Source organism: Acinonyx jubatus, chromosome A2 (genome assembly GCF_027475565.1).
Source record: "Acinonyx jubatus isolate Ajub_Pintada_27869175 chromosome A2, VMU_Ajub_asm_v1.0, whole genome shotgun sequence".
Taxonomy (NCBI): domain Eukaryota; kingdom Metazoa; phylum Chordata; class Mammalia; order Carnivora; family Felidae; genus Acinonyx; species Acinonyx jubatus.
This window is the reverse complement of record NC_069383.1, coordinates 47,183,557-47,199,197: the sequence shown is the minus strand read 5'-3', so window position 1 is coordinate 47,199,197 and position 15,641 is coordinate 47,183,557. Positions and strand designations below refer to the sequence as shown.

General features: G+C 50.7%; 1 protein-coding gene across 4 annotated transcripts in view; it reads right to left on the bottom strand.

The window, feature by feature from the left end:
* Positions 1–2,604: 2,604 nt before the first annotated feature.
* The window catches only part of LOC106968674 (peptidyl-prolyl cis-trans isomerase FKBP14), an 83,859-nt gene continuing 70,822 nt past the window's right edge, over positions 2,605–15,641 (bottom strand). For all 4 annotated transcript variants that reach the window (XM_027075188.2, XM_053218270.1, XM_053218271.1 and 1 more), the window contains 2 exons: positions 9,012–9,192; positions 2,605–6,672 (listed from right to left, as the gene is read on the bottom strand). In XM_027075188.2, the coding sequence (XP_026930989.2) occupies positions 6,514–6,672; positions 9,012–9,192 (340 nt within the window). In that variant the 3' untranslated portion in view covers positions 2,605–6,513. The remainder of the gene's footprint in view (positions 6,673–9,011; positions 9,193–15,641) is intronic.

Here is a 15,641-nt window from a genome sequence, read left to right as displayed (position 1 = left end):
GTCCCAAGAGACCCAGGTACCGGCACAGCCCAGCTCTAGGGTACAAGCAGTGGGCTCATTACATTGCCGAGTCACAAACAGAGCTGTCCCTGGCTACCCACACCCCAGCCCTTCGGCTTAGATGGTAGCGAAGAAGCTCAAAGACCACGCTCCACTGGCTCTGCCGTTGGATAACAAGGAGAGCGCAGTCGTTAAAATTCAGAGACGTTCCCGGAATAAATCTCATCTAGAAGCGAATTTCAAAGCTAGCTGCTACACACACTTTGCATCCGAATTAGTTAAGGACCTGACTTGTTTTATCTGCCCTCTTATTAGTAGAGGTAGAGATAAGCCCTTTAATGACCCAAAGGGCCAGCGTGAGTAGAGAAGGAAAGCAGTGGCTGAAGAGAATTGACAAAGGGGATGATGAACTTCAAAGCCATGGACTGCAGAGGTGAAGAAACTGTCGTTTTAGGCACCTCTGATAGACTTAAGGGTGGGAAAGGTGGTACCTAGAAGGGTGAGGGAAGGAGCTTCATAGGAAGGGCTGTGGACTCCAGAAGCAAGATCTGAATTCTTACACTGCATCCCAGAGTCTTGGGCGTCCTTCGTCAACCTGTTCTGTTATAGGTTGAATGATGTCTTCCAGAAATCCATACGGAGGAGTCCTCACTCCATCATCTCTGGTATTGATGGGGGAATCAGGTAGCAGATGTAGCTACTGAAGATAAGGGGGTACCGAAGCAGGGCGGGCCCTAATCCAGTATGACTGGTGTCCTTGTAATAACAGCAACGTGGACACAGACACATACACTGGGAGAACGCTGTGTGAAGACGAAGACGGAGACTGGGGAGATGCTGCAGGCCAAGAAATGCCAAATGACCCCCAGCAAACCCCCAGAAGCCAGGGCGGAGGCATAGGACAGATTCCCCCTCACAGCCCTCCGAGGGAACCCCACCCTCACCGACACCCGGGTTTTGGGTGTCTCACCTCCAGAACTGTGGGACAATAAACTTCCGTTGTTTAACCCACCCGGTTCGTGGTGGCTTTATTACAGCAGCCGCAGCAAACTAATACGTGCTCTGTCACCTTGGAGCTTTGCAGGACAATGTCGCATTTGTGGGGAAGATGAGAGTTGGAGATACAGGTTAAAGAGCCAGCAGTCCCTTGTTGTATCAACAAGGCAGTCATCTACTCTGACCTTGACACAGGTCACCCTGTGACCGTGACTAAGTCCTATTTTCACAAACAAGACACTCAGTTGCTTTTTGCCTGTCACTGCTGAGACCAAATCATGGAAGCAACCTGGCACTTCTAGGTCGCAAGAGTGGAGAGAGCTGGCCTTCCTCTTACGTGGCATCGTTTCCTCTTTCGGGGCTGCTCTGGCTTTAGCCTTGAAGATGCTCGGCACAGAAGGTGGCAGCCGTTCTAACGAGCTCGACTCCCGTTTCTAGTGTGGTTTTGTTGAATTGTGGTAAAATATGCGTCAGGGAAACTTACCGCCATAACCATGTTTAAGTGCACAGCTCAGGGATGCCTGGCCGGGGGGGGGGCGGTGCTCAGTCGGTTAAGCGTCCAGCTTTTGATCTCAGCTCAGGTCATGATCTCACGGTTCATGAGACTGTGCCCTGCAGCGGGCTCGGCACTGACAGAGCTTGGGATTCTCTCTCTCCCTCTCTCTCTGCCCCTCCCCTGTTCGTATTGTCTCTCAAAATAAATAAATAACCTTAAAAAAAAAAAAAACTAAACTAAATTAAACTAAAACACTCTACCTCTCAGACAACAATCCTCATTCCCCAGCCCCCCCAGCCCCTGGCAGTCGCCATTCTACTTCCTGGCTCTGTGAGTTAACTGCTCTTGGGACCTCACGTAAGTGGAATCATACGATATTTGCCTTTTTTTTTTTTAACGTTTATTTATTTTTGAGACAGAGAGAGACAGAGCATGAACGGGGGAGGGGCAGAGAGAGGGAGACACAGAATCTGAAACAGGCTCCAGGCTCTGAGCTGTCAGCACAGAGCCCGACGCGGGGCTCGAACTCACGGACGGCGAGATCACGACCTGAGCCGAAGTCGGCCGCTCAACCGACTGAGCCACCCAGGCGCCCCAATATTTGTCTTTTTGGCACTGGGTTGTTTCACTCAGAATAATCTCAGTGGATACTCGCATTGCTTCCACACCGTGGCCACTGGGCATAATGTTGCTGCTGTGAATACGGGCGTAAGAGTACCTCAGACCTGGCTTTCAGTTCTTTGGGGCATATGCCCAGAAGCAGCATTGCTTGGTTATATGCTAATCCAATTTTTCCGATTCTTTGAGGAACTGCCATACTGCTTTCCACAGCGGTTGCACCATTTTTTTACGGCCACCAGTACCATACAGGGTTCCTATGTCTGAGCATCCTCACCGACACTTATTTTCTGCTTTTTGATGGTAGCCAACCCGATGGGTTGTGCTTTTGTGTTTATTTGCAAAGAGTGAAGCTACTCACCAAACGGTACAGCATGTTGGAAACACTGAGCTGACTGGGTTTGATGACAAGTCCGGTCAGAAAAACACATGCCCCTTCATACATGTTCTCTTTTGTGACCGATGCCCACATTTATTCATGAAACACAAGGACATTAATTTCAGTATTTTTTTTTTATTGTATGCTTGATGTATTTAGAGACAATTCCAAGGGCAAGCACTGGATAGGGAAGTTATCTGGTTTGTCGATATTTGTACAAAAGGCTGTTAAGACTACACGGTCGGTTCCCACTGCAGGAAACAGAAAGATTTTCTTTGTCAGTATTCCCTGCCAATAGCATTTTCCAGCTCACACATGGAACTTCTCACAGCACGATTGCAAACACATACGTAATGCATTCCCATGAGAAATCTGCAGGTGACATCTCGGAATGTTGGGAGTCGGTCAGATACGGCACGTTTGGCACAAACCGTAGGAGGAGAGCTGGGGCTTGGGACCGTGCAGAATGAAACGCCACAGCCACAGGGAGGCACAGGGTGGTGCTGGGACAGCAGATGCACGTGACCTGCCACCCCAACCCCTCCGTACGGGAACGGCCAGCCAGGGGGGCTCCCCCCCTCCCTCCTTCCTCCGTGTGCTTCCTGCCTAAACCTGTGAGCTCAGCTGAAGACCTCCCCGACAAATGACTTGACTGTTCTTTAGTCAAGGATGCAGTGAGTGGTTTCATAGCAGACACATTGGTCCCACCCGGCTTCCCTGCTGGGGCCGGCCAGAGCTGTGTGACACCTGTACCAGTGCGGGATGACATAAGTTAGGGAGCAAAGTAGTTTGCCTGGTTGGCAATTCTTTTTTTTATACCTAGCAATTCACCCAATAGTGAAGGAACTTCACTGCTAGTATCTACTAGGCACACACCTGCTCTGTTAGCTTATAAGGAAGACCGTCTAATAAGAACACTGTGTCTTATGTTATTGGGCACTAAGGAATCACCAGAATTTCAAGTATATGCTTATTCTACTGAAAGTTCCAAACCACCTCCAAGAAGGAAGAGTACTACCTCTGCTTTGCTAATTTACTTTTACTGGAGCCTCTGCTCCCTTAGAGGATGAGGGCTGTCTTCATCTACGGCAATGCCATCTACTAGACAAGACTAAGCGGCTTATGGTTGGTTACGGGGCATGGGATTGGGGGAGAAATTCCATCCTTTACAGCCATGTCTTCTTGCTGCACAAAGCACGCACACCTCCCCCATCCAAGTCTTAATGGACACACAAATGGTTCTTTCAGGAAGCTATTTACACACTGACCTTTAACCATTGTTTTCTTAGTTCCTCTTGAATATTCATTTTCTCCATATTGCCTTTAGAAAAGCAATCCCTGGTCAAGAATTCATCCATGTAATGATAAGCATTTTTCAAAAGCGGGGTCTGTTTGGAGAATTTAAAAAGAAACATACCTTCCCCCAACAGCCTGTTCCAAATCCAAGAACGAATTTCAAGCAGTGGACGTAAGTAGAAAGAAGTCACTAGAAGGGAGTCCAGCCACATCAACAGATTCTCTACTCTCCTCGTCTTTCTCCACACCGCCCAAATGCGCAAAGAATTCACCCACGCTATTATTGGGGGTTTGACTGTACATAGACCCCCTCTGTGCCTGACAGAAGTGTCCCAGCCCCCGTTGAACTTCTTGCCCGGCCTAGCCATGGAGGGCTGCCATGGCCCATGGTGGCCCAAGACTGGGGCACCACAATTGTGATGCACACCATTAGCCCAGACAATTCTCATTTAGGGTTGGCCTTTCTTTGAGACGCTGGACAAAGGTCAGCGTCCCCTAAGAGAAGTAGCCATTGTATTTCCCACTTCATGGTGGTTAGGAAATCGCATAGACTGGCTGGCCCACAATAATGTTTGGCCCATAATAATGAAAGCAGACCCCTGTGTAATCTATTCTCACCAGACTTCTTTTGGTAAACCCCAAATCACCTTGGGTATCTCAGGCACGTCAGGTCCGATGAAATGTTTCTATAATAGGTAGAGGTGAAACCACCTGGTGAAATCTTAGGGTGGCTTAACACATCCCCTTGTTTTAAATAACCACCTAGCAGGTGGACTTGGGCGGGGTGAGGCACCAAAAACGTCACCTCCAAACCTCCCCTCCCCCAACTTAGCACCTGTAGACAGATGCTCTGAGAATGGCTGCTCAATCTACCAGAAGACCCTGAGTTCGTCACCCATGAAAGCCCTGATTGGGTCACGGCAGCTACGAGCCGCCACGAATGGCCGTGTTGACCCTGTCAGCTCTCAAACGTCCCTCCCATCTCCCACCGCTTGTCGTCTGTGATTTTACGTACAGAACTCACAAAACTGCTGGACCAAAAGCTCATGGTGCCTTTATACCTACACCCTTGGAAGGGAGCTGGTAGAGAAACCAGCTGTGTCCCGATAAAACTCGTGACCCTCCGTGTCTGCATCTGTGTGTGAGACCCACGTCCCCTCCGGCCCTTATTGCCTGTCGTGCACCGCTGTCGGTGCAGAGTCCCGAACCCAAGGTCACTTCGAAGATTACTGACACGCCCAGTATTTCCACTTGCAAATTCCTACCAGTGACGGAGCACGACGGGGCCCCAGCGGTGGGGGTGAGGCTGGAATAGTGGGGCTGCCCTTCTTCCAGGAGCTGCTGACCCGCATATACGTCCCTTCGTCATCTCTGCCCTCTGTCCATCTCCGGAGTGGGTGAGAGTTTCGCTAGCTGGAGGGGAGCCCCCCCTACCCTTGCCCACCGCGGCTGCCTTCGCCGTGAGGGCAGCTACCAGGACACGGGGCACGAGGAACGAAGGGAGGGCCAGGGAGAGCCAGGTGCATCGTACATAGCCTTGTGGGATATAACAAGCCGGACAGGAAGGCTGGGGGTTGGATCGCTACCCTGCGGCGACCTGCTTCTGCCTCCATCTGCCACCTCCTCGCCCTCTGTCTCCCCAATGCCCGGCCCATCTGGTCTTCCTCACATGCTCTTCTGTGCTCTGGTGGTAAGTCAAATACTTCGTGTGAACGCGACACTGGAAACAAATCAGTTTTAAAGTCTCCGCTGAGATAATGTAGTCGCTGCTCGGATTCCAGCTACTTTAGCATCTGAACAGCCAACGGTCTCTCCTTTTCTCTCCCTCATTAGCTGGAGAGATACGCAGCTTTGTGGGGGGGAGAACCATGCCACAGGGCCATTTAATTAATCCCGGAGTAGATGGCCATAACCAGGCCCGAAATCGTTTCTACGCAAGGCCAAGGGGTGGGCGTGCTGCTGTGCAGCGAGAGCCTCGGGCCTTTGGGGAGAGCCACGTGGGGATGTGGGGAGGCCACGCGCATGGCTGCCTCGGAATCTCCAACACGGGCAGTTCTAGCTAAATCCGCTAACCAGCTCTCCCGTGCTCAGGAGCCGTCTGTGGGTCCACTGCGCACAAGCGCAGCAGACAGAGGACAGGCCCCTTAGAACCACGAGAATCAGATGAGCTGCGACTAGAGAGGAGCCCCCTTTGTTCCTTCCCATTGGTTGTGTCCTTCAGCAGACACATCTGCAGACGTTCTGCACGACCGGCTTGCACTCGTGTGAAGGGGAGGCCAGGAAGCTTCCCCCTCAAGTTCACACACAAAAGCCCCGGGCCTTTTGGTAACCTGAAAGGAACCATTACTGAAAGAATGACTAAGACCTCAATAGATTTTGCTTTTCTTGCACACTCAGCACTGTGGAGCCCCCTGTGAAGGCCTGACGAACGCTCGTCCTCCGTGAGAAGGCTAGTGTGTCCACGGTCACTGAAATACAACGATAGCAGCTGAAAATCCACAAGGAGTCACACAATCGAAAGACAGGCAAATGGATACACGTTACACTGCAAAGGGGGAGCTACGTTGTAGAAGAAGGGGACGTTGCTGGGATTGAGGGCAGAACACAAGAGTGTGACTTTCACACGTCTGAACTTTCTCATTTTACTCAAACAGGAGAGTGGTTTGTTTTGCTGGTAATTTAGTAAGGTGGGAACGTTTAAATAAGAAGGGGAGAGGGAATGCTTACTTCACTTAAAGAACTTAATCTCAGTGTCAACACAGTCATAGAAAAGATCCCCCACTTCAGTGGGGTCCAGAGGGTCAGAGCTGGTCAGAATTTCTTCCATGGCTTCCAGGCCTTGCTTCTCTAGTTCCAGCATGGTCTTCCTCAGCTTGCGACCTTGCTCCTGAGGAAGGGCGGGAACAGCGAGAGTCACTACGATGGACAAGAAAGCCTCTCAGGGGCCTACCCACCCCATTCGATCTGTTTCCCCAGGGCTGCCGCAGGGATCATTCTAGAATGCCAGTGCAGTTATGGTACTGCTCTGCTTGGCATACCTACCTCCTCACTGCCTTTAGGATAAAATCCAGACTCTTGAGTGATATTCAGGAAAGGCCTTTTGTAACCTGAGTACGAGGCTCTTGCTTGCCCCACCTCCCGCCAGGCCCCCCAAAGTCTCCCTTTCTCTTTAGCCAAACTGAATTAATTGCACTCTTCCAACCCATGATACTCCACCTTGCCCTTCCTCGGCACTTGGTCAACGCGCACCCGTCTCCGGGCCTCTTTGAACCTTTCCTCTGGGCTCACTGTCCATGCCTTTACTTCCACCGTGGTTGTTCTCTTCCTGTCCTATAAGGGTCTGTCTCCTTGCCTGTGTCCCCCATTGGACCACGATCTCCCAGGAGTGAGAACTGGGCTCATCACCAGGCTTCAACGCCTGGGACACAGAAGGCACCCCCGTAAATGTTTGCTGAATGGACGATCAGTGAATAAACACGTGCCGTGTCCATCGCCCGACGTACTTTCTTCTGAGCTGCTGAGATTTCTTCTTCCACTCGCTTAGAGCGTGTGACAGTGAAAAGCTTCCATTTGCCCAGTTAGTCCCAGAATGGAGAAGCCGCCGTCAGCAGCCGTCCCCCACTTCCTAACGCGGCCTTGACTCAAAGCAACGGTCATGTCTCAATGTCAGAGCCCACCCACTCTTGTCCGTCTCATCTCTGTGGCATTTTGTGCAGAAGGGCTCAAACACACGCCCCTCTCTCCCTCCGCCTTCTAGTTGCCAGAGAGCCCCGAAATGATGCACCGAGTGGCATTTTCACTCCGGGCTTACTGTCATCCACCTGGAAGACAGGCACTGCTGGGAACCTCAATAGACAGCCCCGGACAAAAGTCAGTGCGGTGGAGCGGAAGCACTCACGGTTCCACGGAAACATCCGGCAGGGAAGATGGAGGTGAAAACACCAGGTGACTCTGACGTGTCAAAATGGACATTTCTGTGGCACGGAAGTGCAAAGCCTATGGATGGTGAGACTGCCCTTCTCTGAGATGCTTTCTAAAATCCCTTGGGTTTACTGCTGATGGCGCCCTTCTTTCTATGCTTTTTATATAGTCTACCATGCCAAGCACAAGAAAAAAAGCTCACCCGGTCCACGCAAATGCAAACGCCAATTTCCCTACAAGGTGTCCCTTTCTTCAGGACAAACTAGACTCGTTGCAAGTTGGCAAATACATGCTTGGGAAGCAGATGGGCGTCTAACTGCCACGTTCCTTCCCCTTCCCTTCAGCAAAACAGAGTCTTGGATTTTATACGCAACCCGTCACTAGTGGCTGCTGTGGGCATATATTGGGTGTGGGTCTCGTTTGAATTGATGTCTTGTAACTTTATTTGCCAAAGCTTTGCGGGGAGGGGCGGGTGAGCTGCACCTTGGAGAATAACTTTTTTTAAAAACTAGGAAGCTGGGGCGTCTGGGTGGCTCAGTCGGTTGAGCGTCCGACTCTTGATTTTGGCTCATGATCCCAGGGTCGTGGGATCAAGTCCTGTGGAGGGCTCCAAGCTGAGTGTGGAGCCTGCTGGAGGTTCTCTCTCTCTTTCTCCCTCTCCCCTGCTTGTGTACACACTCTCTCTCTCAGATAAAAATTGAATTCAATTTAAAAAACTAGGACTTCGAGAATCTTTTTTGAAAAACTCTTTTAAAATTATAGTAAAATACACATAACGAACGTTTGCCATTGCAGCCATTTTTGGGTGTACGAGGTCAGTGGCATAAGGACATTTGCACTACTGTGCACCCCCCCCCCATCTGTCTACAGAACTTTTTTTTGAAGGATTACTTTTTTTTTTTTTAAACAAGACATGATTGTGTCTTTAAGGTTTTGCCATCTCGTACCAACGTTTTACCCCCAAAAGTACACAAAGAATTTTAGACAGCAGGAAAGCAGTTACCCCCACCAGAACCGCACACATCTATTATTCCTAGGGAACATCCCCAGGGAAACAGTAAATGAAAGAGGGTTATTCCCAGCCCACCGAGTTCTAGGACAACATTAGACGTGGAGGCTTCATTTCGTTAGGTTTCAGGGGACTGGCCGGAAAAGTGAACAGCAGCCTTCTCGGAAGGCCTCAGGTCCCCGGGTTTCTGGACGGAGGCGTACTGGCGAGGAGGGAAACGATGTGCGGGATTAACGCCTTCCTGCCTCCTCGAGCGCAGACCACGCCCCCCTCCGCCAGCCCACCCCTAGGCTCACCTGGTCGCTTTCGATGACAGCGCGTGCCCACTGGTGGGCCTTGTAGAGCTCGTGCCGGCGATCTGGCTTCTCCTGGAACCGAGGCTCCTTTTTGGCAGGGTCGTCGTCCCCGAAACAGGGAGATTGTGCTTTGGGGACAAGTTTCACATCATCCACAAAGATGAAGGGCTTGAATATGGACCTGGAGAGAAAGGAGAGGTGCTTCAGCCCAACTGAGCTTGAGGCGTGAGGACACCAGAGGCTGTCCTTTCGTTAGGCCAACGCTTCCTGAGCCAGCTCCCGGCGGCTGGTGGGTGGGGGCCGAGACAGACACAACTGCGTATTTTAGTAAATATTTTAGTAAAGCTGTCATTTGCCAGCTGCAAGTTCTTCTATGAGCAGCAAGGAGACATCAAAACAGACTTGCTTTGTTCCTGGAAGAATGTTTGGGAGGCCCCTTTCGGCTGTACAAAGTAAGGCGAACAGACGCGTGGCGTTTGGAGAAAAGGGTGCAACGGGCCATCCATCTAGGCTGAAAGGCATCTGCCTTTCTCTACCCTGGGGCAGCACCTGCAATAACAATAGGAGAGAGAGGACTACAAACACACCCCCAGGTGTACGGGTCGGATCCGGGTTATTTTCTCTCCTCTACGCCGGTGCCCTGGCCACCATGCTTCGAGTGGGTTAGCAGTGAGCTGGGATATTGACTCCTTCAGCCCTGAGGTGGCGGGGCTCGAGGCGGCCAGGGAAGCCCTGCCAGTGTGCCACACAAACATGTTCAGGTGTGCCACAGTCTGAAAAGAACTGGGAACCGGGGACCCTGGCTCCCCGAATTGTGTCCTTGGACCCGGGGCTTCGGCATCACCCTCAGGCCCCGCCCCCATCCTGCTGAATCAGGATGTGCGTGTCAACAAGGTCCCCAGGGGATTGGCGATAGACCAAGTCTGAGGAGCTGGGCTACAGGGACAACAGGACGGGCTCTTCCCCCATCTGAAGCGCCCCCCCCCCCCCACCGCCCCACGCCCGCTATCTGGAGGTAGAATGTTCTATGAAACTTCTCGTAAGCCAAAATGGTATAGAGCAAAGAAGCAGTTACCATTTCATAAGAGCGAGAAGCCTCTTGGGATTTCTTTCGGTTAGTGAAAACAGGTACTGTACTAACGCACGTCTTTCGTAAAAGGGGCGTGGCAGAAAAAGAACTTGCGGGGGATAGCGGGGGAGATCTGTCATGAGAAGTAACCTCTTAGGTTAGTTCCCTGAGGAGGTCACGGGAAAGAGGGCTCAAGAGAGTCAAGACACCGAACTCACTCTGCAAGACCGGGCTCAGGCTAAGTTGATTTCATTATTACAAGCAGCGAGACCTTCATACTCCAAGCTGGGGAAGTGGGGTGGGGCTGGTTAAGGATGGGCGCCAGGTACCCTGTTCATGGACCCTCCCTCCCCAGGACATAGGGGGGGCTGCCTTTCATAGAGGGACCACAAAGTGCCACCTCCTACAGCCTCTTGAACATCCATGGGTCGTTGGCCCTTCTACTGAATGCTCAATACAATGCTGCATTATCCAATTAGTCATTCAGTTGATTCTGCAAAAGGGCTGCAGGGTGAGGGGTCCCAGGAAAAGGGTAACAGACGGGGAAGGGTGGGGAAGCGGGAGGAAAACAGGGGGGAGCAAAGAGTCCGGCACAGACATGGCTTCTGGGGCCTTCTGGTCTCTTACAACACAGCGGCCTCACAGGAGGCAAGCATCCCATCCTTCAGGACCTGATAGCACAAGGGGTTCCTGGAAAGTCGGCGCCCATCGTGCCGCCTGCCAGCAGACGTTAATCTGCAGCCTCCTGGCCTGGCGCAGAGACCCTTCTGTGGGACCCTGGCTCTGAGGCTCCTGCTGTGCAGCCCCAAGCCCGCACAGTTCACGTCTTCTGGGCCGCAGGGTCTGTGCCATGGCCAGAAAGGGTCAGAGTCATGACCTCCGCAGGCTTACGCTGGGCAATGAGTTGGCCAGGCTCAGTCACTGGGAGGGCGTTACTTTACATCTCAGGACCATTCTGACACGGTGGCCCCGTGGGCGAGAACCACGGTTCTGGGGGGCCAGGAGGGGCACAGTCTGGTATCACTCGTCGGGCTGAGCACGGATCCCAGATCTGCCTGACTCATGACAGCGGCGGCAGGGCACTGGGCTGGGCCTCAGAATGAGGGTATGCGACTCCTCTCTACTCTGACCAGCTGTGGGGACACTCGTGCTCCCTGTCTCTGATTGGGACTAAAATGATCTCGAAGTTCCCTTCCAGGTTCCAAACCTACAAATTTCTATTTGTATGTCATGCAGTTCATGAACTTGTGACTCTGACTTCAAGACGTTCATGCTGGGGCGCTTGGGTGGCTCAGTCAGTTGAGCGTCTGACTTTGGCTCAGGTCACGATCTTACGGTTCGTGAGTTCGAGCCCCGCATTGGGCTCGTTGCTGTCAACACAGAGCCTGCTTCAGATCCTCTGTCCATTTCTCTCTCTCTCTCTCTGCCCCTCCCCTGCGCTCTCTCTCTCTCTCTCTCTCTCTCGGATCCTCTGTCCACCTCTCTCTCTCTCTGGCCCTCCCCTGCATGCGCTCTCTCTCTCTCTCTCTCGGACCCTCTGTCCACCTCTCTCTCTCTCTCTCTCTGGCCCTCCCCTGCGTGCTCTCTCTCTCTCAAAAATAAACATTAAAAACAAGAAGTTCATGCTAAGCACAGTCATGGTCTTTTGCATCCAATACATAGGATAACAGGGTAGTAAAAATCAGAACATTCCAGTTGATGGAATTGCAAACCCACTCCACCTCAATAAAGGTGCCCAGTGGCTTTTCTAAAGCAAGAAAGTACCGTATGTTTACTAGTTATCCCATCTATCAGTTTTCTTTCTCAAAATAAATAATAAATACGATGGGATTCCCATAATACTCTAATGCAGCCAAAGCTCTCCAAGGATTTTCCCCCAAAGTCTGTAAGGAAGTCAGCACCCTCAACTGCTACAAACATGAAGCATAGATTTGTCAAGTGGTTAAAGGGAGAGTTTTTGAGACTGAATAAATAAAAAACTACTGCTGATGATAACAAATTGCAATAACACTAATAATTATTTAAACCTGAATGTGGGAATTGTAATTCAGGGTTTATTTGTGCCTATGTATCCAAAAAAAGCAGAATGTGGGTAACTCAGTGGTTCCCAAACCTTCCGATTTCTCGCCAAGCCTTATAAAAAAATCACACTAACAATACAAATAGGTGAGGAGAATTTCTGACATTTTCCCACACTTAAAGTTCAGATCGAGGGGGTGCCTGGGTGGCTCAGGCAGTTAAGCGTCCAACTTCGTTTCAGGTCATGTTTTACAGATGGTGAGTTTGAGCCCTGCATCGGGCTCTGTACTGGTGGTTGGGCACTTGCTTGAAATTCTTTCTCTCTCCGTCTCTCTCTCTCTTCCCCTTCTCCACTTACTCTCTCTCCCCCTTCTCCTCTCTCTCTCTCTCTCTCTCTCTCAAAAATAGACTTTTTTTTTTAAAAGCCCAGATGGTAGCTTCTTACATGCCACTTCATCAAATGTATGCTAAGTAACAACCCGGACATTAAATGACTTGACCAAGATCACATATCCAGCCAGCGGCAAAGCTGAAACTGTCATCTGAGTCACAAGGCACACCCCTCCCAGGCCACCGGGACAGGGCAGGGCACACTTTGTCACACTTGTGGAACCCTCCCAGAGTGTCCCAGGGATGGCCCTGACGTGAGGCACACCTGAGAGGGCTCCAGAAAGCCGGTTCAAAGAAGCCTCCTAACCCGGAATTCACCCCGGGTCACTCGGCCCCTGCATTGTGTGCCGTGACACGAACACAGGATGATAGGCCCAAAAGGGGAAAGTGCTTCCAACGACAAAGAGTCTCCCATCAGCTGGTTAGTGAGAAGGTTTAAAGCCGGCTGAGCGACTCTACAGGGACAATCCACCGTCAGGAGGGACAATTAAATAAAGGAAGCCATGAGCAACATAAAGGAAACCGCATGACCACGACCCTCAGCTCTCCCTGAGACAAATCTAAGGCACAGTCTGATGACAGGGACCAGAGCGTGGTCTCCCACGCTCTGTCTCAGAAGTCTGCAGAATCTTAGCCTTCGAGCCCAGAGACCTGCTCCCTGGGAGGCGTCCTGGCCTCATCTGTCCCTTTTGTCTTCCAGAATCTTGTGACGCACGCGCCGACCCAGTGTAAAAAATGTTTCCCTGTCATTTGTTTTCTCATTTGGCAAGAAAGCATAATTACCATGGAAACCCCTGACGTCTTATAGCGTGTCATAACTTTCAAAGCACTTGTATTCAGTTCTCCTGGTACCCCCATTTTCTATTCGTTCACTTTTCTATTCTATCCATTCAACACGCAAATACGTGTTGAGTAATGATTGAGTACCAGTGACCATTCTAGGTACTAGGGACACAGCAATGAACAAGGCAGGGAAAACATTTCCATCCCATTTTACAGATGAGAAGACTGAGGCTCACAGCAGCTAAGAGTTGGGTCCAAAGGCATATTCCTCGTAAGTGGCAGATGGAGAACTAAATTCAGGTCTTCTAAACTGAGGTCAGTTTTCCGCCCACGACCTCACACCATTATATTAACCTTCTGTTGGTTCTTCATACACACTGTGCAGAAAAAGAAAACCCTTTTGGTGCTTTGGGATTTTATCATCAGTGGCCAGCCGGCACTTCTGACCTCAAATATGGCTCTATCCTTAGGAAGGTGCAGAAACTCCCCAAGCCACTCAGCCAGGCTTATCCCGTGCCCTGGAGTCCCCCAGATCCACTGAGGGGAGTCTGGCACAGAGCGGGGCAGCAAAAGGCTCCTGCGTGGGTGAATCTGCTAAACGTTCAACCAAGCTCAAAATAACCCAAAATAACCAGTTTTCTCTCAATTACAGGTGTCTCTTGAATGGGTCGCTCCAGCTTTACTGTCGGTCACTTTAATCACACGATTTCAGCCGCATCTGGCTGAGGGCAGGACCTATCAGCGAAGGGCCTTTCTATTTTAAAGGGAAAGAGAACTCGTACATTTGGGGCATGGGATGAGCTTCGGGCTGGATCCAGATGCTCTGGAAGGTTGTGAGGTCAAAGGGCAGGAGAGAGGAGGAATCTGGTGCTATACGCATTCAGAGTGAAATTGACGGGGGTGCTATTTCACACGGGGCCCTCACCTCTGGGTACGTCTCTGCTGGTTGTTCCCTGAACAGCACCAGGGATCGTATTTACCTATGCGGCCACGTCTAACATTTGTTAAGCGTTATCTCCACCAACAGACGGGCCGCTCGTCACTACATTTGAATTAACCAGATGAGACAGTCTCAGTTGACTCAGCTTCGCCTCTCAAACTTAGCACACTGGGAGAAGAGAAGAAACACACACACACACACACACACACACACACACACACATACACACACACACACACATACACACACCAGGTCCCCTGCAACTCCCCAGCTATTTGCCGCTAGTTAAATTAGGCCCAACATCCCATTTTCCTAGAATTTCTTCCCTATTTTCTGTTTCCTGGGCCGAAGTCCACAGCCTCATACGATGAGAGAAATGGGTTGGGACACAGCCTTCTAATATTTAAAATGGAAAAGTTTTTTAATTTTCTCCCCCTCTTGGTTTCTCCAAACTGTACCCCGAGTGGGCTTTCTGTGGGCTTTCTCAGATGTGGGGGCCTCTTGGCGATGTGCTGGTTTGGCAACCGTATCTGAAAAAAATAAGCCCCGATCCATGGCGTCTGCCGGCTTCTGTGGTGTGAACGTGCCCACTGTGACCCGTGTCACGTTACCAGTGTGACGTCACTGAACACAGGGTTGGGAAGAGATGCACCTGCTCGGCTCTCACGGGCTTCAGGACCCCGAACTTCACAGTCTCAATGTGCTAAGGTCCCTCTCTCCCCTTTCCCTCTCCAATTCTTCACATCAGTGAGGCTTTGGCAAGTGCCAGCTTCCACAAAGGAAATGGCTTCCAAAGGTCAGAACCAGAGCACTGAAGTCAGTCGCTGTCACCACGTGGATAACTGAGGCACCAGCTGACTCAACGGAATATTAATAGGACAGAATCTGCCTCCTCAATAAAATTAATTAAAGGTCTTTTGCATCTCCCTCTTTAGCTCTCAAACTCTGACTTTTGCACCTCCATCCAGCCCTCAAACTTGCACAGAACCTGGTCCATCCTGGAAGGGGCGGAGAAAGAGGAAAAGAGAGCGCGAGAACAAGTTATTTCCAGAGAAGGATCTGTAATGAACCCACCGAGCAAAGGGCAGAGACGTGTCGAAGCAGGCAGAGCAAAAGTCAGATGGTGTCCTTTGGTTCCGAACATTAATTGGGAGGGATAAAGAACACAGTCCCGCTCTTAAATCATAATCTTTCGCAAGCCCCCTGCTTTGAAATGATTTCCTGAAAACATCTCTCTACCGTTTCCAGCGTCTGCAGAAGCCAGCTAAAATTTCCCCCATTTACTACCTAAAAACCCAAGAGGAGGTAATTATGCTTCCTGCTGACAAAATAGAAAATGTTCAACATGCCCAATTACAGAGAAACACTGAAATGGTGAATAGGAGAAAAGATTCTGTGACAGTTCTAACAGTCACAGTAGGAAACGCAG